Source organism: Ornithorhynchus anatinus, chromosome 13, assembly GCF_004115215.2.
Source record: "Ornithorhynchus anatinus isolate Pmale09 chromosome 13, mOrnAna1.pri.v4, whole genome shotgun sequence".
NCBI lineage: Eukaryota > Metazoa > Chordata > Mammalia > Monotremata > Ornithorhynchidae > Ornithorhynchus > Ornithorhynchus anatinus.
The window spans coordinates 18,026,072-18,051,139 of NC_041740.1; the positions used below are offsets into that span (position 1 = coordinate 18,026,072).

At 40.3% G+C, this 25,068-nt stretch overlaps 1 protein-coding gene across 5 annotated transcripts in view; it reads right to left on the minus strand.

Moving 5' to 3' along the window:
- The window catches only part of ARMC3 (armadillo repeat containing 3), a 153,005-nt gene that overhangs the window by 39,200 nt on the left and 88,737 nt on the right, over window positions 1-25,068 (minus strand). For all 5 annotated transcript variants that reach the window (XM_039913888.1, XM_029077674.2, XM_039913886.1 and 2 more), the window contains 7 exons: window positions 20,748-20,873; window positions 18,721-18,789; window positions 16,871-17,046; window positions 13,870-14,064; window positions 11,537-11,720; window positions 4,846-4,998; window positions 4,643-4,748 (listed from right to left, as the gene is read on the minus strand). In XM_039913888.1, the coding sequence (XP_039769822.1) occupies window positions 4,643-4,748; window positions 4,846-4,998; window positions 11,537-11,720; window positions 13,870-14,064; window positions 16,871-17,046; window positions 18,721-18,789; window positions 20,748-20,873 (1,009 nt within the window). The remainder of the gene's footprint in view (window positions 1-4,642; window positions 4,749-4,845; window positions 4,999-11,536; window positions 11,721-13,869; window positions 14,065-16,870; window positions 17,047-18,720; window positions 18,790-20,747; window positions 20,874-25,068) is intronic.

Consider the following 25,068-nt stretch of genomic DNA (forward strand, 5'->3'; position numbering starts at 1 on the left):
TAACAGTCCTGATCATTAGCAATCTAATCAAAGGGGATTTAGCAGCTAGCACTTTTAGCCAAATTCTGTAGTTATGGCTAGAAAATCTAATCCTAGGTTAGGCTCATAAAGACTACACAGCTTCCTATTGCCTGCTTCCTGTTTGGCCTGAGGCTGTGAGTGATTGTATGCTATAATAAGAATGAGGATAATAATGGTAATTATTAAGTGGTGACTATTAACCAAACACTGTGCTGACACAGTGTATCTGGGCTGGGCAGTATCTGGGGTAGATACAAGACAATCAGAACAGAGACTCTCTATACCACAGGGAATACACAAAGGGGAAGGATCTCATTTCCAGATGAGGGAACTGAGGCTCAGGGGCTTGCCAAGGTCATGCAACAGGCAGAGAAGCAGCATGGCCTAGTGAGAAGTAGCATGGCATTGTGGATGGAGCACGGGCCTTGGAGTCACATGTCTATTGTGTGACCTTGGGCAAGTTATTAACATCTCTTTGCCTCAGTTAACTCATCTAATAATAATAATAATCACAGCATTTGTTCAGCACTTACTACGTGCCAGGCATTGTATTAAGCACTGGGGTGGATTCAAGCAAATCGAGCTGGACACAGTTTCTGTCACACTTGGGTCTCACAGTCTTAATTCCTATTTTACCAGTGAGGTAACTAAGGCACAGAGAAGTGAAGTGACTTGCCCAAGGTCACATAGCAACAAGTGTCAGAGCCAGGATTAGAACCCATAACCTCATCTGTAAATAAGACTTGTGAGCCCCATGTGGGACATGGACTGGGTCCAACACGACTGGCTTGATTCTACTTCAGCGCCTCGCACGTAGTAAGCACTTAACTAATATCATAAAAAAGGGGGCAGAGCCAGGATTAGAACTCCTAGTCTGTGTTCTAGCCACTAGGTCTTGCTGCTGTTTCCTTGGAGAGGGAATGGTTCTGTGCTCTGTGAGCTTTTTCATGGCCCTTTCCTAGATTCTGGAGACAGCCCTGAGATCTATCAATTTAATGCTATTTACTGAGCACTTATTGTGTGCAGAACACTGTACTAAGCATTTGGGAGAATACAACAGGGTTAGTAGACACGTTCCTTGCCCCCCAGGAGCTTACAGTCTAGAGGGGGAGACAGACAATGAAATAAATTATGCATATATTTATAAGAACTACAGAGCTAAGGGTAGGGTGAATAAAAAGTACTTAAAGGGGACAGATCCAAGTGCCTGGGCGATGCAGGCAGGAGAAGGAGTAGGGGAAATGAGGGCTTAGTCGGGGAAGGCTTCTTGGAGATGTGATTTTAATATGGCTTTGAATGTGGGGAGAATGATCATATGAAGGGGGATATGAAGGGGGAGGGAGTTCCAGGCCAGAGGGAGATCATGGGCATGGGGTCGGCAGCGAGTAGGTTGGCATTAGAGGAGCAAAGTATGCGGGCTGGGTTATGGTAGGAAATCAGCGTGTTAAGGTAGGAGGGGGCAGAGCTGACTGAGTGTTTTAAAGCCTCGGATGAGGGGATTTAGTTGGGGAGATGGAAAAACCCGAACGTGCTGTCAGGTCGAGCACTGTGGTAACCTCAGAGTTTCTGAGAAGGGTTCCGAGGCAGGGCCAGCAATACACGACTCAATTAAAGTTAGCCTTGCCTGAATCCCAACCACTTCCAGGGCTGTTGAAAAGGGGGTATAATCTGCTCGCTCACACTGGGTCTTGCACTTGCAAGACGCTGAGAGTTCTCGGAGCAGCGACTGCTGCTTTTACTGGGAAAATAAAGGCAACAAGACCAGACTTGTCACCTGCCGAACCCCTCGGCACCAAAGCAGCTGTTACCACGCTGCAGCTAGGAAACTTGCAGCTGAGGCAGCCAGGTTGTACCACTGCCATTTCCTCCTTCCCCGGTCTTTCTGGGATAGGGTAAACTAGAAATGCTGTCCCCTCTAGACTTTAAGCTCATTGTGGGCAGTGAACATGTCTATCAACTCTGTTGAATTATACTCTCCGGACTGTATTTGGATGAATTAATTCAGTGCTCTGCCCCCAGAAAGCGGTCAGTAAATTGATTCACTGATTTCTGCATAGCTTGATGTAGTGGATAGAACTGAAGGTTGTGGGTTCTAATTTGTTGTGAGACCTTGAGCAAGTCATTTCACGTCTCTGTGCCTCAGTTACCTCATCTGTAAAATGAAGACAGAGACTGTGAACCTCAGGGAAGATAGGGACTGTGTTCAACCCGATTTGCTTATATCCATCCCAGCACTTAGTACAGTGCCTGGCACGTAGCACTTAACAAACAGCATAGTTATTATTATTATTAGGAGGAGTTTGGTCCTAGAAATACTTCACACTCAGAAGTGCCACCACCCCATTGCTCTCCCCTCCTGCTTCCTGCCCTGCTTTTTTAAATGGTATTTGTTAAGCGCTTACTATGTGCCAGGCACATCAAATAACTATTATTATTATGTAATCTTGTTTTGCAGTGCACTTTCTTTGCATAAATAGTGAATAAAACTGACACTCGCAACAGATGTGATCTTATGTGAGGCGAGATATATCATGTGCTTGTGAATCAAAAGGATTTGGTTTTGTAATCTGGAAGCTGGAAAGAAATCATATATTTAAAAATCCATCTTTTTAAAAACTAGCTGTTCAGTCATTGAAATTTGTTTTACATGTTGCAGTTGGTGGGATGGTTTACTCTTGGGGATTTGTAGAAGGGTTTCAGCATTACCAGGATTGTTATACTTTCCTTTGGTTCTAGAATCCTTTAAGCACAATTATAGCTAAAAATGGGCAATGATTCAGTCACGAAATCTACTTTTAAATGGTTTGTAATTCAGGAAAAGATGGAATGCTACAGTGAAATTTGGAAGAGCCTTACGCAGAAGCTCAAAATTTAGAGACACAGTCTTTAAAGACTGGGTTAAAATTTCTGGAGAAACAGGAGGTAGCTGAAAGATATTCCAATAACATCTCTCATTCTCAGCCTTCTTCTTTATTCAAAAGATAAAGTGTTTAGAAATAGGAAGCACAGTAAGGGAAGAAAGTCAGAAGGATTAATGGTAATATAGGATCTTGCAACCAAAAAATTTGATATAAACTGAGTTAAGATTTTTTAAAATAAATGAATTGTTTATGTTTTTAAATTAAAATATGGAAGGAAAATCAAAAACATATTGTTCTACAGTGGTCTCTCATTTTAGCAGGGAAATTATAAAATGCCAAAATCTGGAAAGTAAACTGAAATTCAGACTAATTAAAGACATAAAAGCCTGATGCCCTTGCCTAATTTTCTATAATCCAATTTAAAACCTTGTCTGATGACAGTCTGGTTTGCCCAATGGAGTATGACTATCCTCATAAAAATATATTTATTTCATTTTATTCTAGTCTTTGGATTTGAGCTCTGTCAGGTTCTTTTATGAAATCATGACTCTGCCCCCATACCCTGGAGACTAGTTAAGTTACTCTCAATGACTCTGGAAATGGTAGATGCATTTCTGGTGTGCTTTTGTTTGCCTCCTCACACTAGATTGGAGAATTACTGAATAGGCTGTTTTTTAATTGCTCTCTACAGTGAAATATCAGTCTGGAAATGTGTGTGTTCTCACCATTATTTTGATGATGACTCTTCATTTAGGAAACTACCCGGTTGTAACTTGTAAGACTGTACAAGAAAAATTGTAACTTGTTAAATTTATTGCTGTTTGGCTGATTTCATTTTTTCCCCCTGCATTATTTTAAAAACCTAGTAGATTTTAAGAGCCTTTAACAATCATAAAATATATGTGAGCAAGAGAAAGTGAGTACTGGCAGGGAGAGGGGATGTTTTTTTCCAGGGAGAACATACCACTTTAGCCTTGCCATTCTATGAAAAATGGCAGCTGAAGAGCTGCCCAATCAGAAGCCCTCAACAGCCCAGGACACTTTGAGAAGCTCAAATTTCCCATGGAAACAAATTCCCAACTCGAGAATGTGCCTGCCATTCACAAGGAAATCCAAGATCAAGGCTCCGGGAAAATCAACTAAAAACTGAGCCATATGGATCACTGCAATCTTGGATTTCCGTCTGCGTGCCAGTGCCCTGCTTTAGAGCCCACTAAACCAAATGCAGAGAAGATAAAGATGGAGAGAGGAAGTGGAATCTGAAAAAGACTGGGAACCACTGACACACAAGATAGAACAAGCTAAAGTGATCGTTTTCTTTGTAAAAGTTCCTTAAAATTCCTTGTAAATTTCATGAAACAAATTTCTCTGCTTCTCCTAATGTGATCAACTAATTCAGAATCTCTCCCCTACTATTTATGCACTGTACATTTGCCAAAATAAATTCTTTAGACTAGAAAATTTTCAAATGCTTTTGGAGGTTTTGACAAAAAGCTTAATTTCCAGTGGAATTTCAACTGCAGGTAACCTAAGCCTAAATTACATGGCTTTCAAATCCTTCCAGCAAAGCAGAAATTGCAGGAATCTTATAAATCCTTCCAAAACCACCCATACTAGATAATTCAGCCGGTTAAGATTTCCCAGAAATCTAGAGAAGGTACACAGCAAAAACCTGCCTATTAAGATTGGAGACTGATTTCACGAGCCCAAATATTCTAAGCATTTTAGAGCCAGCCACTGTAAAACACCTCGGTACTCACTTTGCATTGACGGGATTGGCTGTTGTCAGATTAGCCAGAGCTAGGGCTGAAGCTTCTCGCACTTCGTCATTGTCATTGCTTAGCAACTGAACCAGCTGGGGAATCCCTTTGGAAAGATGTTTTACAGAAATATAACTTGAATTGAATTATAGCAGGCTCAACAACTGAAAGATTTTTGCGGTCGTCTTTCCTCCGTGACTCACCTTGGCTGTTGAAATATTCTTTGCTGGCTAAATTCTCACTCATGGCAGAAATAGCTTGAGAAGCTGCCACTCTGGTCCCATCGTTTTCCATTCCCAAAAGGGTTATGAGACATTTCTCAACCTCCTGTTCATGCAAAATTTTTCTATTTTCAGCTTTTCATAAAACAAAAGACAAAACAAGGAAATCACGCTTCAGAAATCTACTAACTTTTTGAAGACAAAATATCAGGCAGGCAAGAGCAGGAAGAAGCAAAATCATAAGCGACGACAGGTCCTGCCAATGGTAGCTACAGAGACTGTCTGCTACCAATTAAGGCACTCTCGCATGCATAATTAGCAATCACTGTCAGTAATATCACCTTTAGTTACAAGGCCTGGAGATATGTATAGCTTTATAGACGGGTGCCAAGTATCTGAGAGAGCCTTCTCCATTCTTATATGAGCATCATAAACCAACCATTTTGACAGGAAAAAAAAATCCCAACTTTTATTGAATGATCTTGTTCATTTCTCTCATGTGGGGTAGATTTGGTCATCTTTGAAGAGGCAGGACTGCAATATAGCAATACAGCACTTAACAAATGTACAGAAAAAATTTTGGAAAGCAACTCTAGTCACAAAGAGGCTTAAAAAATTAAGAATCGATACTTTCTTGCTATTTAGCATAATGAATTTATACGGTGATATAATATTTATATTTTAAAATATAATAGTTTTCCTAGAAATTCACTATGCTATTCATTGTTATAAAATTATAAATTCACTGTTATAAAATTATAAAATACAACTAGGGAACATGTCTACCGACTGTGTTATACTGTACTCTCCCAAGCACTTAATACAGTGTTTTGCACACAGTAAGCATCAATAAAAATGATTGATTATATCATTTACTATTTAATATATTTACGTTCAGTATGGTCTGGGAGACGGATGCTGGGGTTCTAGATCTGGCACGATCACTTGGCTCTGAGTGACCCTGGCTAAGTCATTTAACTTCCCTGGGCCTCAGTTTCCTCATCTATAAAATGGGGACAAGATAATTGTTCTCCTTCCCTTCTAGGCTATCCATCTGGGATAGGAGCTGTTTCTAATTATTTTGTATCTCCCCCAGTGCTTGGCACAGAGGAAGTACTAAATAGATAACACTGTCATATTAATCAATCAGTCATATTTATTGAACACTTACTGTGTGCAGAGCACTGTACTAAGATCTTGGGAGAGTATAATATAACAGAGTTGGCAGACACATTCTCAACTCATAACGAGCTTGCAGTCTAGAGGTGAATATCATCTCCCTTTATATTAGCCTAATTGGAGTCGCCCTTTTAGAAAATGATGGCAAAAAGGCTACTATATATAGGAATTCAATCTGTTCCTGCTGGCTGTCAATCTGACACAGGGTAACCAACAATCAGGCAGAATAAGGGGTTGAGAAAATGAATGTAGATAATCCAACCCTATCATCTTGTATCTACCCCAGTGCTTAGTGTAATGCTTGGCACATAGTACGGGCTTAACCAATACCATAAAAAATGGAGAATTCAAATGAGATGCTAAATTTTTTTCTATTTTATCTGAACAATGCAGTTGAAAGATACAATTGAAAAATGTGAAACCTATTTTAATGCTAGGATAAAATAATCATATTAATGATAATTTATCAGATAGGAAGCAGAATAGTTAATGTTTATATGACACCCAAGTTCATTTACTTTGGGAAAAAAGATCAGCATTCTTCTTGCTTCACTAGAGAAAACTAAATTTGAAATGAAGCATATGTTTGGCTTTCGAAATCCACCAGGGACTTTTTTTGCTCATTGATCATTGTAATTGATTTGTCATAAAAATAACCATATTTTTAAAATCTATTAGATAAGTAGATAATAAGATAATTTCATTAACCTAATGTAGAAAATGATGAAACAGGAAAAGACTGCTTTCTTCTTGGAAGCTAGTTCTAAATAATTCAGTTTCTATTTCAATAAAAGTATGTACTGAATGAAAAAAACTAAAGTATACTTCGGCATACTTTAAAATAGACAACAATCGACATTAATTGCAAATCGAAATTGAATGTCTTTTTTTGGCCAATGTAATTAATTATTTTTAGTTAAGTTTTAAGGTGGGTTTTAATTCTTCGGAAGTTAATTTTTAATAAAGTGGGTTGGAAGATTGATTGTTTTTGTATTTTAAAAATCTTATCACAAATAAAGTAGAAATTTTAATTTCAATTATAATTTGTGGTAGAAATTCAGACTTTAACTGAGTGCTCATGGGCATACCCCCAAATTTCAAAATGTTGTTTGCCTGTTTCATTCCAGAAAACTTTTCCATTGATATCTGTAGCTAAATATGCTTTTTAGGATTACTATCTTCTTATTTCATGTATACTTTCTCCCATAGTTTTATGAAACAAATTGAGTCATCCTTTTCGCAGAAAGATTTACCATTTGGATGCCAACACTAGATTTGCAGTAATGACTCTTTTAACCTTTAAATCACTTGAATATATTGTAGTGCACAGAGAAATACTACTTATGCAGTTGGTACAGTTGTAGGTATTTGCATTTTCATCCCACATCCTCACATTAGATTGATCTGGAACCAAGTCTTTTATCTGTACCTTTCCTACCCTGTACCTCCTTAATTGGAAGAAAGCTATGGATGTGCATAAGCATAAGTTAAAAATCCTAAATTAATGTTTAATGTTGTTGTCCTCAAAATACTCTTTTAATAGCTACTTCTCAAGTCGTCTCTGTTGTGCTAAAAATAATATTTTGAATTTGATAGAACATTTGTTTGACCTAAGTTCCTTTGCTTATGTGGCTAGGCTTTCCACGATGCATTTCCATCAAACTTTCTGAAAAGATAGCTCCCAACTCTACATTATCCCCTTCAGGAAAAAGAAAAAAAACAAAACCATGACCAAACATCAATTGACAACAGTACTAATCTAAGGAACTGACTTTACAGTATGTAACTGTAACAGTCAGAAAATAGATACATAGACAATTATAGCAGAGGTAAAAATCTTCATTTAAATCAATACTGAAGGCAATTAGTTTCTCAGCCCTGCTGGGATTGTTCTCAAAATCCAGCTGTGTTCACCAAACCTCGAAAGTGCAGACTGCTGTGTAGTTATAACAGATTTTAAAAACGAAGTAACATATTAACTCCGTACAATATTGAATTCCTACACCGAGAAGTCAAGCATTTACATTTTAATTACAGTGACAGTGAAGATGCATATGCTTGGTATGCCTCTAATGCAGACTAATGAACTTTAAAAATGACTGTCTTTAGGCCCACTAAAACAAAAGGCCCATGCATTTTGCAGTTGCAAATGCTCCAGTTCTCCTGATTTCTTTCCTCCCCCCATTTCAAAGAGTTGTTTTTTGCCACCTTTGCTCCTCCTTGTGAAGCCAAAGTCACTCCATAAACATAGCTTCCAGTAATGTCATTAACTCCTTCCTTCCGATCTCTCTAGGTCAAAGGATTTACTGAATCTGCTTTAACACGGGGACAGTGCAGAGCAACCATTTCCCTCGACCGCCAGCATTTTCTCCCTCCATTTTATAACCCTCCTCTTAATAACCTTTCTGTGCTTGCTGGCATCTTCTGAAGAATATCACCTAGTTGTAAAAGGAAAGCTTCAGAATTAATTTCAACTAGCAAGGGCTAGCAAGAAGGTAGATTACTGCTGACCAGTTATCAAATAATTTGTGACAACATAACCCAGGGAGCACATGGCGAGCTCCCTTAGGAATGTATTTTTTATACTTGGTATAAACCAAAATTACTGCAACCCAAGGGCCCAGAAAAATAAAAAATAGAGGAAAGGAATGAAGGGTGAAAATTAGATTTAAGTAATACATTTTAAAACAAATGCAGTGCATCTAGAACTAAGTACTAACAACAACCTGTTCCTAGACTTTATGGATTATTTACAATTCTAATCCTCAATCTGCCACCCATTGCAGAATTAATGATTGAATTTTAGAAAGGTTATAGGATCTAGAGGTTCTTTTTCTCTGTTCTCTACTTCAGTGAAGAATTTTGAGAGGTAATTTATCCACACCTTAAGTGTTCTGAGTGGCTCCAAGGAGGTGCTATATAAATTAAAATATGAATAAACAAAATAAAATCATCCAAACAAGAGCTGTCCATCACAGCTTTTCAGTAGTGCTGTCATTTTATTTATATCCATCTGGGGTATATTTTAAAGCCATTCCTACTGCAGCTAAGTAAAAAGATCCGTGGTAGGCAGTAAGATTTTCCCATTAGATTGTAAAATCCTTGAAGGTAGAGATTATGACTACTCAGTCTGTTGTACTCTCCCAAATGCTAAGTACAATACTCTTCCCACAGTAATCATCCAATAAATACCAGTGTTTAATTTTTTAAAAAGACATTCTGTTATTTTGGACTGTATAGGCAAGTAATTCATAATTCGGGCCAAAAAAAATGTTCATAGCACCCTGAATTGTCCAGATTGTCTGTTTCCATGGAACATATTAATTGAATAATTGCCATCTTTTGTCTTCATTTTATACCGTACGAAGATTCTCAATATGGTCAAGTGGCCAAGACGAGCAGGGAACACAGTAAAAATTCACAACTCAGACTGAAAATTCCAATCCACTGTTCTAACAAGTCCATGTTTGACAACTGTCGAAGAGACAAGGACTCCATGCCAGGGGGCAAAATTTACTTGTGTTCGAATTCCAAGCAGATTAAACTTTTGCTCTATCGAATTAGAGTGGGAAGGAACCTTGCCCCTGTCCTTCCCAGTCCAGACATCCTCATTCCTGGAAATTTCCTGGATCCTCCCCGAGGAGGTGTTCCACAAAGGAAGGGTCTCCACATGCTACTTCTTTCTCCCACACTGTTGCTACCTACCCCAACCCCCCAACTCTGCAGTCCCAAGTAGGAGGCTTGAGTGGTTGAGGTCCACTGTAGCGTTGGAGCCCAAGGTTCACTATGTAGAGGGGACATGGGACAGAAAAGCCACATGGCCTAGTGGATAGAGCACGGGCCTGGAAGTCAGAAGATCTAGGTTCTGATTCTGACTCTGTCACTTGTCTCCTGTGTGGCCTTGGGTAAATTGCTTAATTTCTTCACGCCTCAGTTCCCTCATCTGTAAAATGGAGATGAGACTGTAAACTCGATGTGGGCAGGGAATGTGTCTGTTACACTATACTCTTCCAAGCGCTTAGTAAAAGTGCTCTGCACACAGTAAGTGCTCAAAAAATATGACTGACTGACATGTACTCTGTCCAACCACATTAGCTTGTATCTACCCCAGCACTTAGAAGAGTGCTTGGCACATAGTAAGTGCTTAACAAATACCGTGTTGTTCCACTGTCGTCGCCTGCATTCTGTCGCCTGTCTGTCATGGCCGCCAGAATGGAGGGGCTGGGTGGTGGCGTCGCCCTCCACCTCCGCTAGCCTTCCGGACATTCCCCGTCCTCTACCCCCAAAAGCAACATGCAACACGGCTGCCATAGCTGTCTTCTCAGGGGAAAAAGGAGCCCCCACGCAGCACCCTTCCCACCCTGACCCAGCCCTGTGGGCGGGCCAAGGAGGGGAAGAGGGAGGCATTAATTGGGAAGGCGGGTGTGTTTAGGATGTGGAAAATGGGACCTTCTGGGAAGGGTGGGGAAGAAGGGACACGGTTCTTTATCTAGTTTGAGTGGCAAAAATTTGAAGACAAAATTTACAGGGGTTCCTAAACCGGAGAAAATCAACTGATCCAAGATCAGTGTCATGTCCTATCACCGAGTCAGCTCTGATCGACAGAGTTCTTTAGGCATGTTTCGACAGCGATTCCACACGTGGACTTTCCTTCTCTGTCGGTGCAGTTCTGTCTAGTGCACTAGGGCGGCATCGGCAATGAAGATCTCCAGAGTAGATTGAGTTGGAAATTATTTTGCTATAGTATTATATACGATCAAAATATAAATCACTTAAAATAGTCAGGCTGTCATTCTTAGGAAGAGGAGTGTTACATCAGGGAAAGGAAATATTTTAAATCACATGTAATTTTAAGTAATATCCTCTAAATATACATAAATTAAAATTGTAATTTCATCTTTGGTTCTGGTGACAAAAACAAACCACTCAACTTTTCGGATTTATGTCACCAAAATCTGTCACTGAAATGAAATTCTTTTTAATGTATAGTTATGAGTATATTATTTCTCAGATCTTGCTATGTACCACTACTAGACTTAGATTGCAACTTGAAAAATTACTGTATAGGTGCTATTTCAAGGGTTGACTTATTTAAACAATAGCCTTCTGATCACAAATAATGTATAGGTTATGAATAATGCTGAAACCCAAGGCAAAATAAAAGAGGTTAAAATGCAGATCAACTCACCCAGAGAAAGAATAATTAGGAAATGATAAGAATCCAGGTACATTCCTCTGGGATTACTAATCTGTAGGCCAATGGAAGGTCAAGTAAATCACCAGTAGAGGAATATCTATCCTAATTTGACATTTAGATGAGGCGTGCCCCCCTTAGGTGAAGGAATTAGTTCCATGATTGCTATTCTAGTTTAACCACTCTGTACTGGTTAATATTTAAAAGAAGCGTTCAAACTTAATTAAATAAAAGGCAAAATATGCCAAGAAAAATCAGTGTGCTTTGTCTGAAAGAAAAAAAAAAGAGAAAAAGACATACAATCAGAAGCTGCTTTAGCAATCGCCTTAGCTGCGTTCTTCTGGATATCAGGAACAGTGGAGGTTTCTGCAAATGACAGGAGCTTTTTAAGGCCGCCAGACTGCTGAATTAGCTGCATCGTGTCTATATCCTCCAGACAATTGGCTATAACAGCAAGGGCTTCCACATGAAGGTCATTAAATTCCTGGTAATACAAAATAAACAAGGTGTTAATCAGAATCGAATTACCTTATTTTTTTTTTTGATTCCCAATTCAAGGGTGGCCAAAGTCAGTTTTGATCAGACTACAACTCACTGTGGCTCCAGTAGCCCCTGGGAGGTGGGGGGGAGAAGAGGTGGGGGAGTGAAGCGGGGATAAAAGGGAACACCAAATAATAAACTCAGTTCCATGTCAAAGACAGGCCCAGGGATTTGATCGCAACCTCTGCAAGTTTAAGCTTGGAAATGGGGCAAGAAAAGTCTCCCTCTTCCTCCTTCCCAACCCCTCAAGGCCATGTCGAGTTCCATCTTCATCCCTACGTTATTAGCCCGAACCCAGTGCTAAATACTATTGGAGGGGAGGTCAGGGGCAGGGCAGGGCTGCTTTGACGACATGGAAAATGCTGAACTGGGTTTTGGACTTAAAAGTCTCAGTAATGGCAGAATGTGGCTGATTTATGTCTGAGGGCGACACAGCTGAACTATTAGAGGAATTTAGAGAAATGTTTTAGGCTAATTTGAAGGTGGGGGGGAAGCCCGATCTCCCCTAAGATAGAGTAAATAGCTTTTATAAATCACTATCTAGTTCCAAGATTTTCAGAGAATCTATGCAACCATCATCTCAGAGGAAAGCACACAAAACTGTTAGATGATTTGCTCAGGGTCACCCAGGAAGAGAGCTGTGGAATTAGGATTAGAACTCCATTTTTTCATGCTGTGTTCAAACCATTAGATTATCCTGCTTCTCGGTTTAGCCATACGATGAAGTTGAAACAACATTTTTGCAAAAGGTGAAAAAATTAACCAAGTAATCCTGCATCATTATCTACTAAGGATCTCACAAAGAAAATAGGGAAAGAATGAATTCAAATAATTATCGCTCTATATTTGAAGATGATACAGCTGTTGTGAGAGCTCATCCATGAGAGGCGACTGAAAAGGGAATATTCAAAAATGAACTCGGTTCCATGTCAAAGACATGCCCAGGGATTTGATCACAACCCCTGCAAGTTTAAAAATACCCCATTTCACATTTTTGCGTGTGCTCTTTGCCATTCTGATGTGCTTGACATTTGCAGAGCCTATCCATCAATCAATAGTATTTACTGAGCGCTTACTGTGTGCAGAGCACTGTACTAATCACTTGTAACAGAGTTGTCTCCCTGCCATGAGTTTACAGTCTAGAGGGGGATTAGGCCAGGAAGTTCTGTCGGTTGGATCGTCTCTCCACATTCCTCTGCTGTGTCATATTGTTTGAGACTGTCCTTTACGGTGTCTGAAACATATGTTCCCCCTTCGGTTCCCCATTCAGCAGCTCTTTTGGTGTCTAATAATAATAACCATAATTGTGGCATTTGTAAGCACTATTATGTTCCAAGCATTGGGCTAGATACGATCAGATCGGACACAGTCCCTGTCCTACATGGGGCTCGCAGTCTAAAGGGGAGGAAGGCTATGTATTTTATCCAGAGAAGGTATGGGACTTGCCCAAAGTCACACAGCAGGCAAATGGTGGACCCAGGATTAGCAGCCAGGTCCTCTGACTCCTAGGCCCAAGCTCTTTCCACTAGGCTACACTGCTTCCTTAAGGGTTTAGAGGCTGCTTTCTAATTCTGTTTCAGCCCCTCCACCTCTTGGCCCTGGAGTTCTGGTGTTTGCCTTGCCTTGGCCTTCCCCACAACCATGTGGTGACCTCAGCTTTTCAATCTTCGCTGCCTTGAAAGACAACTCTTTCCCAGTCTAGGGTTTCTTCTTCTGCCCCACACTTCTCCAGCTCCAGTCCAGTATTCAGATCTAGGCTGGAGAGTCCTCCAGAGGCAGAAAATGACTCAGAGTAGACAGCAGTACTACTCCAGAGCTTGCATGATGTCACGTTCTTATATCCTGATGTTATGTTATCATATCGTAACATCTCAGATTTTGCAGTGGCATCAAACCAACTCTAAACCAGATTATTCAGTGTCTAACGTTTAACCTTTAATTGGCTGATGTTTAAGCTGGAGTTTATCTGAAAACCAGAACTGTATTCTAAGTCAAGTGCTTAGTACAGTGCTCTGCACACAGTAAGCGCTCAATAAATACGATCGAATGAATTTTTATAAACCCATTTATTTACATCTAGGTAACTGCATTACCTTAGTTTCTAGTATTTTAAGGAGATGATCCAGTCCTTGATTTTCTTCTAGTATTCTTCTAGTTTCTTTATCGTTGCTTATGATACCTAAAGTCTTGAGTGCCAACAACTGAATGATGGGATATTCAGATTTTAGGAGTTCTAGTAAGGAAGGGATTGCATTTAACTCACGAACTGCAGCACGGCTTTGAAAATCCTGCAAGTTGAAAGAAGATATACGCATCATATAGAGGATGCAAAAAACACATTCACAAGAGACAGGGAAATTCCACTTTCTAATCTGCACCAATAATTTTGGGGATTTTTTTTCTAAAGTTTTTCTTTCAATATGACTTACAAACTAAAATAACCAAAGGAGCTGACTGAGATAAAACATTTCTTATGATTCTTTGAGAAATAATAGGTGACATTTTCATTCCAGGACTCAATTTGTAATATTTTAAAGTGTTTACCCAAAAAACATTTCAGACCTCAATTTGTGGATATTCAAAAACATTTTTTAACATAAAACAGACTAGCATAAGCGCTGCTTATTTTCAGCGTAATGGTAAAGTATTTTAAAAGTCCGATAACTTTAAGAAAGCATTTTAAAAGTTCCCTTAATTTGGGAAAGTATCTTTCCAATAGTAAGTGCCTGACAGCATGCTCTTGCAAATCATTCAACATTCAATCCCTTTTGCATTTGGTAGGTCTCAGTGAGGGGTGCCAGTGATAATCTTGGAAAACGAGGCTGAGAAACAGTTACAGAAATAATGGTTCTCGGGGAGATGGTAATTTTCTCCTCATTCACACACACACACACTTCAACAGGAGTAATTCAGGTTGGTTCCCCGCGATCGACGACTCTGGAAGTAGCACTGGCGGAAGGGACGATGCCCTTTGCGAGCATTAGAAGAGTCGGGAAATCTTAGGATGGATAAGCGGCAATGATGGACTATTGAGAATTGATCTCTCTGTTTGCTGCTGCATCCAAATGATGCTGCAGAGGGCACTGATCTCACAGTCACACGGGGTCGTCCCACCCTTCCGACCGTGGCCTCGTCGAAACTCAAATGACAGGAACTGAAATGAGGCGAGGTCCTTTTCAGCTTTTTGTCAACCAGATAGGCCTCTGAACCAGAGGAGGTTCGATGCCTGCTGTGTCATTGGTAGTCCCTTTGGAAAGTGGAAATCAAGGTGTGGTTGAGTGCCAAAGAGAGGATTCCTGACTACAGCCAGAAAATTTCAGGGTTCGTTCATTCATTTGATTCTATTTATTGAGCGCTTACTGTGTGCACTGTGCATAGGTTCAGTCAGTCAATGGAGGGCATTTATTGAGCACTTACTGTGGGCAGAGCACTGTACCAAGTGCTTGGGAAAGTTCAATAATGTAAGCAGATACTATCCTTGTCCTCGAGGAGCTTAGTCTAATGGGTTCCACAATGCCTAGTAGCTGATGTGGTCAAAACCTCAGGGAATCCTCCAGAAAGAGGAAAGGATGCCTCAGAAAAGGGCAGAGAATTGACCAGTGCAGAGTGTTAGCTACAAAAAGAACCCTGGTTTTGGAGAAGCCATCAAATGGTGGGGGGGGGGGGGCGCTCACCCCTGGGTCTTCTCAAACACTGAGGGGCTCTGTGCCCATTCTTCTGCCTTCCCACCCTTCTGAGGGCAATTGACTTTCCTGGGGGGTGGAGTGGCGGGGAGCCTGCCCTAGTTTATTAAGCAGATATGGTCATTTGTTTCCCCATTGTATGGATTGAGTCTTTATGATTGGCTTTCCTTCTGAGTTGCCTGGGTAGTTAACAGGATTTATTGAAGACCTCCTGCTTGAAAAAACACTGAACAAGGTATTAAATGATACCTGAGGTCAAGAAAGAAAACAGTTACACTGGTTATCAGGTTTGTTCTAGACAGTTTGGCAAAGCAGTCAGTTACATTGATTTCACATTTACAATGTCTGCAGCCTCGTACTGAGCACTGGGATTCAGTCAAATCCTAAATCTACAGGGGGGGTCATAATACAAAGTGGTGGGAAGAGGACAAACAGTCAGGGAGAGACAAGGGCAAAACAAAGAAAATGAAATAAAATAAATAAAAATAATAGTACAGTCATACCCCACCATAGAGCCATGATGTGCTCCTTGAAAATGTGGTTGAATCGTGAATCAATCTATCAATGGTACTTACTGAGTGTTTACTGTGTGGAGACCTCTGTACTACATGCTTGGGAGAGGTACAATACCAGAGAGGTAGACACATCCCCTTGTACCTTTCCCAATTCAGAACCATGAGGATTAATGGTAATGTTTTTACCTACTGAAGCATCAGAAATGCCTTCAGGAATAATTAGGCGGGTAACAATGTTTACTGTACACCCACTGTGAGGTGAGTACTTTACTGAAATTTACTAAAATCATCCCTGCTCCCCCAACTTCCCCACTCCCAATCTTCAGAATTATTTTTTAACCTTCATTCATAATGTAGCAAGGTCTGCTGCTAAGAATTGGGGGTTTGGGTTCTGAGATGGCTTATATCAATTTTCAAGAAAGCAGAGGAATTTATAAAAATGACTGAAGATGAAGATCCTAGTGGAGAAATGGTATGTATAAATGTATACATATGTAAACACTTCTTTCAAACTTGTCCTTCGAACTTGAAGGTACAAGTGGAGAGGGAAGTTCGAAAGGATGTGAAGATATTCAAAAATTGTCTGTTGCAAGGTACTTTATGAAGAAAGGAAGGCTTGCTGTTCCACTGAAATTGGACAGAGTTGAAAAAACCACTACCTGAAAAGGCAGAACAAGCTTCTTCTGCAGCTTCCTGAAAAGATTCAAAATTATATTACAACTCCCCGAATATTACAACTCCCTGCCTTTCAGTCATCATGAAAATAACCACATTTTCAAGGAACCCAATCCAGGTGGCTCACTGAGCGGTTTGGCTGTAAAAAGTGATGAGTTTCTTAAAGGAAAAAAACACTTTTAAGATGCATTTTAGTAGAATAAAATTTTAAAACACTTTACCTGGACCAGATTGTAAATGCATTCAACAGCATTCTTCTTAACATCGGGGTCTGGGCTATTTAACAGTCTGATTAAGGGCTCTAGGCCACCTTGTTCAAATATTTGCACTTTGCTGGTATACTCCACAGACATGTTTGCAAGGCAAAGACTAGCAAACTCATGGATAACTATGTCTTCTGCATGTTGAAAATAAAGAATGGAATTATGGGAATTATGGTCCATGTGCATTCATCAGCTATAAATCTTATCTTTGGGGAAATCTTGTCAATCTACAAGGTGCATCATCCATTCATTCAACAGTATTTATTGAGCACTTACTATGTGTAGAGCACTGTACTACGCACTTGGAATGTACAATTTGGCAACAGACAGAGACAATCCCTGCCCAATAACGGGCTCACAGTCTGAATGGGGGAGATGGACAGCTAAGCAAAACAGAACAAAGGTGCATGTGCTACTGAATCAAAACAGCTTCAGAGTTTTAGTGGTAAAAAACAAAGTAGGTTAGGACACCAGATTTCTCCTTCCCCTTAGTGCCAATCCACCCGTTTGCTTTACATAAGGCATCGGATCTAAAAATCAAACAGACTGAGATTTGAGAACCTATCAGTAAGCGCTAGAAGGAGCTGATTTCTGGTGGGCCGGTGACCATGCATCTCAGAAAGAAACTACCCCAGGTCATTCCCTGCCAGTTCCCTTTCGTCCAGAAACTGGGCCGCGTTGCTGAACTTCAGAGGTAAGATGTCAGGCAAACCTGGCCTGTGAATGGACGTGGAGTTGGGCCCACAAATGAGATCCTACAATGGAGGCTGGATGGCAGGATGAAAGTGGAAGGGAACTAGATAAAGGGTGAAATTCATGGGATTAATGAAACCAAAGCACTGTGCTGTCATTTATTTAGGTATAAACTCGTGAAACTCTGCACCTATCAATCAGTGGTATTTATCTGGCGCTTCCTATGTGCAGAGCATTGTGTTAAATGCTTGAGAGAGCACAATGCAATAAAATTGATAGACATGAACCCTGCCCACAAATTAGACTATGTGGGACAAGGGGCTGTGTCTGACCTGATTGTCTTGTATTTAGCCCAGCGCTTAGTATAGTATTTGGCATGTTCTTCTTTCCCCCAATCTTTCCTTCAAACTACCTCTGCCACTTGTCAGCTGTGTGACTGTGGGCAAGTCACTTCACTTGTCTGTGCCTCAGTTCCCTCATCTGTAAAATGGGGATTAACCGTGAGCCTCACATGGGGCAACCTGATTATCCTGTCTCTCCTCGAGCGCTTAGAACAGTGCTCTGCACATAGTAAGTGCCTAACAAATACCAACATTATTACCTCCTTGGTATTCTGTACCAGTTACACACTTCATGCTCACCACCCCCTGTAGCATTTCTGCACATACCCATGACTTGAGCAATTTCTCACCTATCATAATCAATGATATTTATTGAAACTTACATGCAGAGAACTGAACTAAGCACTTAGAACAGAGTTGGCAGACATGTTCTCTGCCCACAGTGAGCTCACAGCCTAGAGGAGGAAACAGACATTAATATAAAAATGTCTGAAAATTGTTCTAGTGCTAATCTCCCAAATTTGATTGTAAGCAATTCAAGAGCAGTGATCATTCCAAACTGTACTATACTCTCCAAGTGCTTACTGCAGTGCTCTGCATACAGCAAGTGCTCAGTAAATACTACTGTTTGATTACCTAAATGGTGACTAAAAATGTTGACATTTCAATTATAAATAACATTTCTTAACAAAGCAAACATTATTATAATGAATTGATAAAATGAAAAGTAAATTATTTCAATTCTTTTAGAATGAAGGAATTGTGTGAAATTACCTTCTGGTGCCAGTTGAGCAATGACTGAACTCATGATATCCAGCTCCTTCAATAATTTTTTGAAATCATCTATAAGGAAAGAAACATACATCTAAATTATGATATCATGTTTGAAGAAGAAACTGAAAAGTCAAAATAATAATACAATGTACTTATTATCTGCCAAGCACTGTACTGGGGTAGATCCCAGATAATTCGGATCCCATATGGGGCTCACATTCTAAGTAGGAGGGAGCGTGAGTATTGAATCCCCATTTTGAGGCCCAGAGAAATTAAGTGACTTGACCTAGATCACACAGCAGGTGAGTGGCAGAGCCGGGATTAGAACCCAGGTCTTCTGACTCCCAGGTCCATACTCTTTGCACTAGGCCATACTTCTTCCTTCTATCTAAAGTTATCTGAAGGAAAAGCTAGGTGAAAGACAATAAGGCTTAGTACTTCCTAATCCTGAATCAGATTACTTCAAAAAAAACTGGAATTCAACGTGGATTGGAATTTCAGAAAAACAAACAAAAAAAACAGATAAAGAAATCTGTGGAGGTAGCCTACATCAAACTGTTAAGAGAAAATAATATGTTGGAACACTGTAATGTCCCTAAGCTGTAGTACATTTACTTTGATGTATTTTAGCATTCAACTGTTCATGATGAAAAGAAAATTAAAATTTCAAATATGATCATAATGTTTTTTATTTGGGCATCATGAAAAATTTGGTAGAGATTATACCAATTAATATTTATTCTAAGAACTTATTTTGTAAATATTGGTTCCAATTTTCTATACATGGAATGGGAGAATTTATTTTCCTAAACAATCCCTTTCAGAGGTATCTGCAAAGAGCAGATACAAGCAAACCAAATAGAAGCAAAGAGCTGGGCGCCTGCAGAGGCAGGGGTAGTAAATGGACTCCCATCTATCTTCCCCTAGATTGTAAGCTCCTTGTGGGCAGGGGATGTGTCTACTAACTCTGGGATACTGTATGTTCCCAACTCTTAGTGCAGTGCTCCGCACACTGTAACTGCTCAATAAATATCATTGATTGATTGATTCCAGCTGCACTTCTCCCTCTTCCTGTTGCCCCTAACTCTTTGAAAGGAGCATCTTCTGGATGAGTGGGAGAGGGACAGGAGGGAGGGGAGAACAGAGGGTGGAGATAGGTGTCTGTCTCTGTCTATCTCTCTGTCCTTGTCTTTTCTCTTTTCCTTCCTCTTTCTCATTTCCTCTAATTGCCATCTTGGTTTGGCAGATTCTTAGTGGCTTGTCTAGATTTTTCATAATAAAGGAGGCTTCTGGGCAGAGTTAAAAAGAGCCATGTTTTTACTTTTGAAATGAGGAATGGAATCCTGGAAATTCAGATTGTTTGCCTTTAATTCATAGATTACCCCTCCCATCTCAAGAGTGACAGAAGGTGTACATAAATATAGACATTAATATACATCTATGTTTACATTTTTAAACCACTCATAATGAGATTTGCAAAGTCTACATATTTCATAAGAGCAATGATTTGTTTAAGCAAAAAAATTCCCTTTTTAATATCAAGATGAAAATGTAAAGCATATTGATTGGAACTTTAAAATTTTATATCTCCTACTGGAAGACTAATGGTAAAAAGTACATTTTTTTAGAAATTATATTCCTTAAATTAACAGTCAGGCCTTGTTTCTGTGACACATTGTTCACCTGCTTCAGGCAAGAGGCAGAAAATATTCCCTATATCTTTTCCAGCATAAAGTGTGAAAGAGAATTCTTACAGCTGCCACCTTCAAAGGATGAACACTCATTGTCAGCAGTGCCATCTTTGAACCCCGAGGACAAATTATATGTATTTGAAACCGCACTGACTCTCTCAGACCACTAAGGGACCATTTGGTAAATTACTGCTTCAGGGCATTAATAGTTCCCTAATGGCTTGAAAAGGATGAAACTCCAAAAGTGCCTGTTATTCCCAGGGAGTAATTTATGCACTGGGATTAACTGGCTCAAAGGGTCATGGAAAAATCAGCTTTAACGATGGAATTTCTTACTGTTAGAAGCCATGATTCCAAACACCATGGTGGCATTTCTGCGTACAATTCTGTCTTCGTGTAAAAGCAATTTGGACAAAGGTTCCACAGCTCCAAGTTCAAGCAGAGTTGATTTATTTTCATCACCTAGGGTGAAATAATCCACACTTCATCAAATGATCAAATCAATCTACTCTTTTGAACCCGGGCTCCCAGACTTCCGCCCTTATTTCTTCACTGACTTTCCTTTCTCTTGGATCATAGCGAACCTTGGAATATACTTCCTTGCAGCTCTGAGGTAGAGTGGAGAAGGTAAGAGAAGGGCAACGTGGCCTAGTGAATAGGGTCCAGGCCGGGGAGTCAGAGGACCTGGGTTCAAATCCTGGCTCCACTGCTTGTCTCCTGTGAGACTTTGGGCTAGTCACTTCACTTTTCTGTGCCTCAATTCCTTCATCTGAAAAATGGGAATTCAATACCTTGTTCCCCCTCCCCCTTAGACTGTGAGCCCCATGTGGGACCTGATTACTGGCACATAGTAAGCACTTAACAAATAACCACAATTATTATTATTATTACTTTCTACCTTATCAATCAGTGGTATTTATTAAGCACTTACTAAGTATTGCACTAAGCCTTTGAGAGAGTACAGTTCAACAGAGTTAGCAGATGTGTTCCCTGCCCATAGTGCGCTTAGCTTATTCTTTCAATTGGGTCTCAAAAAATCGGTGTCTGTCTTCCTCTAGATCTTCTTTCCCTTTTGGCTTATGCTGGTGAAACTGCATTATACCATAAGCCATCCCATTCTGAAAATGCTCATTCTGCCTAAGGAGTACTAATTATTCCCAAAGACCTTCAGGGAAAATGTCTGCTAATTCTGTTGTATTGTGCTCTCCCAAGCACTCAGTACAGTGCTCTGCACATAGTAAGCACTCAATAAATATCATGGATTGATTGATGGAGAACCTCAAGCGAGTTTATTCAATTTCAACACTAGCACTTTGGAGACTTCTGTCTCCCAGTTCCAGCGTGGGGAAACCCTAGAGAACCTGTTTTGTTTTCACACCCCTGCTTTTTTTTTCCCTCTGCAGTAGGGCTCATTTTTCTCCTCCTTGAAGTGGGACCATTCAGCTCCTGCTGTGGTAGTTGACAGAACCAATTAGTCAGCAGAAAGAAATGCCCGAAAATTGACTCCCCAGAGAGAATTGTCACCTGCTAGGTTACAGAGGGATTATACACAAAACAGTTCTCAGAATGGTGTTTTTCTTAATATATACTAGCTCTGCTGTTGGTCCAAGGGCAACGAGTCACTGTTCTGGGAAGCAGGAGACTTGGGTCCCAGTCCCAGTTCTGTGAATAGATGGAATGTGCTACGTCTCTGCCTGCCTTCTTGCTTGCAGCATTCTGCGACCCATTGAGAAAATGATGACTCAGGACAGAGATCCATTGGATTGGGGGGGGGGGGGGGAATCTCCATCTCCATTACCTGCTCCTCAGAATCTTTGTACTCTCATTCCCATGCATCCCACTGTGTTGAAGTTCTTACTGGGTTCTTTTTTTTTTTAACTTGAGTTTTCCCAATATTTGCCATTCCTTATTCTATCATTTTTTTACTGGAGATTTTCCAGTAGTTGCCTTTTCCTATTTCCCCCAGTCTATAACTGTGCCACTATGACCAATGTTCAATTTGGGCCAGTGATTGTTGGGGTTAAACCCTGGAATATAAGGGGTGAGTCCCAATACTTATGTTGGTATGCAATCTCTCTGGGTGCCTCATCTCTCCTGGGTCAAATTAAACACTGACAGTGACTACTGCTGATTTTCTCCCAATAGTTTTTTTAGTGACCACTGTTTAACTTCTTTCCTTACTTTTTCATTGCTTCTATTTTTTCTGATTTTGCAGATTTACTTCATTCCAAGGATTTTCATTTTACTTACATGTTTATCTAGCGAAATCCAGCTTTTGCTTTCATATAAAATAGCAGACATGATGACTGAGTTGGATAGTTGCATTTTGTTTCTTTCAATTTCCTTGTATATGTTCTTATTTTATTGAGTCCATCATGAGTTTCTGGGTTCTGCAGAGAACCTCCTGATTATTCTATCAGCTCAACTGAAGGTTACTTCAGGGAATTCATGATTCTGCTTCTTCCACTGCCTTAACCTTGCAATTTTATGTATTTTTTCTTTTTTTTGGCTATTAATTTTGGCATCCCTTTGCTTTTGCTAATATTTATGTCAGCTCCTTCTCCTCTTTACTGTTATCTACCCTATCACTCCCCTTTGACATTTTCCACTTATATCTGCTTTAAACACAATCTCATTTATCAACAATTACTCAGAAGCATTATTTGATTAGAAATAGAAAAGAGCATAATTGTAAATCAGTCAAGTAGAAATACTGGGTATATTGAGAGTGATTATAACATGTCAATTATTGAATTAAATTGTCATCACTTATATTAGGAGTCTTCTCTCTTCTTTTATACCTAACACACTATTACAAATAAAATCCAATTTTGACCGTTTAATCAGTAGCACTGTGGGTTGTTATTTGTCTCTCCCGTTGCCGACCTCTTGCTCCAGCCTTCATTTTCACCTGGAATTCCCTCCCCCTTCACATCTGGCAGACCATTGCTCTCCCCAGTTTTAAAGCCCTTGTGAAATCACACCTCCTCCAGAAAGCCTTCCCTGACGAATCTCATAGCCCCCCAACTGCTACTTCAGAACTTCCTTGTCAGTGGGGAACTCACACTCCTTCTTGCAGCACTTATTTACCTATCTTTATACTTTATTGCTTCCTCTTACCTAGGTGCAGTGCTCTGCACAAAGTAAGCACTCAATAAATACCACTGATTGACTGACTGCCAATTTCTGCTGCTAGAGTGTAAGCCCTTTGAGGATAGGAGTCATGCCTTTTTATTGTACTTTCCCAAGGGTTTAGTACAGTGCTCTGTATACATCAGGTGCTCAATAAATACCATGGCTCATTTGATTGATTGAAGGTGACTATAGAGAATTCAGAATTTGTTTATAGGGAAAAGAGTCTTTCAGGTTCAGAGAAGGTACTACTGAGAGGGAACTAGGGCTATTGGGGTGCATGTAGAGGAGAAGACTGATGCACAACTGATAGTCACTACCATTCATTCATTCATTCAATTGTATTTATTGAGCGCTTGCCATGTACAGAGCACAGTACTAAACACTCGGGATAGTACAGTATGACAATAAACAGACACAATCCCTGCCCATAATGAGCTTACAGACTAGAGGTCATCTTACATATAAAGACTCAGTTTTACTACACAGCTTGCAGGGCCTAGGTGAGTTCTCCAACTGCCTCTCAAATTTATGATCTTCCCATACAGTCTGCCTCTCAGTTAGCCCAGGGAGAGGGGTTGAGGAATGACTGCCACATGCCAGCTGGTCTACCTGTTGTTCTGTTACATGTTGGGTACTCTCCCAAGTGCTTAGTTCAGTGCTCTGCACATAGTAAGCCCTCAATAAACACCACGGATTGATTTGGGGGAACTGTGCTTTCAAAACATTTTTTCTGATAGTCTTACTTTGGGACCCCCTATTTCAGCTGCCATAGAGTAAGGCGTATTGGATAGAGCGAAGGCCTGGGAGTCAGTCAGAATCCTGGCTCTGCCACCTGTCTGCTGTGGGAACTCGGGTAAGTCACTGCACTTCTCCGGGCCTCAGTTTCCTCATCTGTCAAATAGAGGTTGAGACTGTGAGTCCCACGTGGGACAGGGACTGTGTCCAACCCGATTTGCTTGTATCCACCCCAGCATTTAGTAAAGTGCCTGGCACATAGTAAGCGCTCAGTGAATACCACAGTTATCATTATTATTAATCTCACTTGGAAGGCTGCTGCTGCTCCCCGCAGACCAGCAGTACTGGGTCGGACATGTGAAGAGAACAGAGGGATAACCAAGCCGTTGCTACATGGGATACTGAAGTAAGTAAGGAGAATAGAGGAAATGGTTCAAGACCATAGCAGAACTAAGCCTGCTAGTGCTGCATTTCATCTTAAAACTGGGAATCAGTTGCCACATACTGAGCGGGATAGCACACTGAAGCCTAGAAAAGGGTTTTGTAAAGGTTGTATGAGAAGGAGGTGAAAGGGATGACAGCTCCATTATTGCACACTAAACTACAGTAACAATACTTGTGGTCGTTTGTCAAGTGTTTTATTGTATACCAAACACTGTATTAAGTGCTGGGTATATATACAGTAAACCTCACAGACTAAGTAGGAAGGAGACAGGCATTTAGTTCCCATTTTACAGATGAGCAATCTGCGGCACAAAGAAGTGAAGTGCCTTGCCCAAGGTCACAG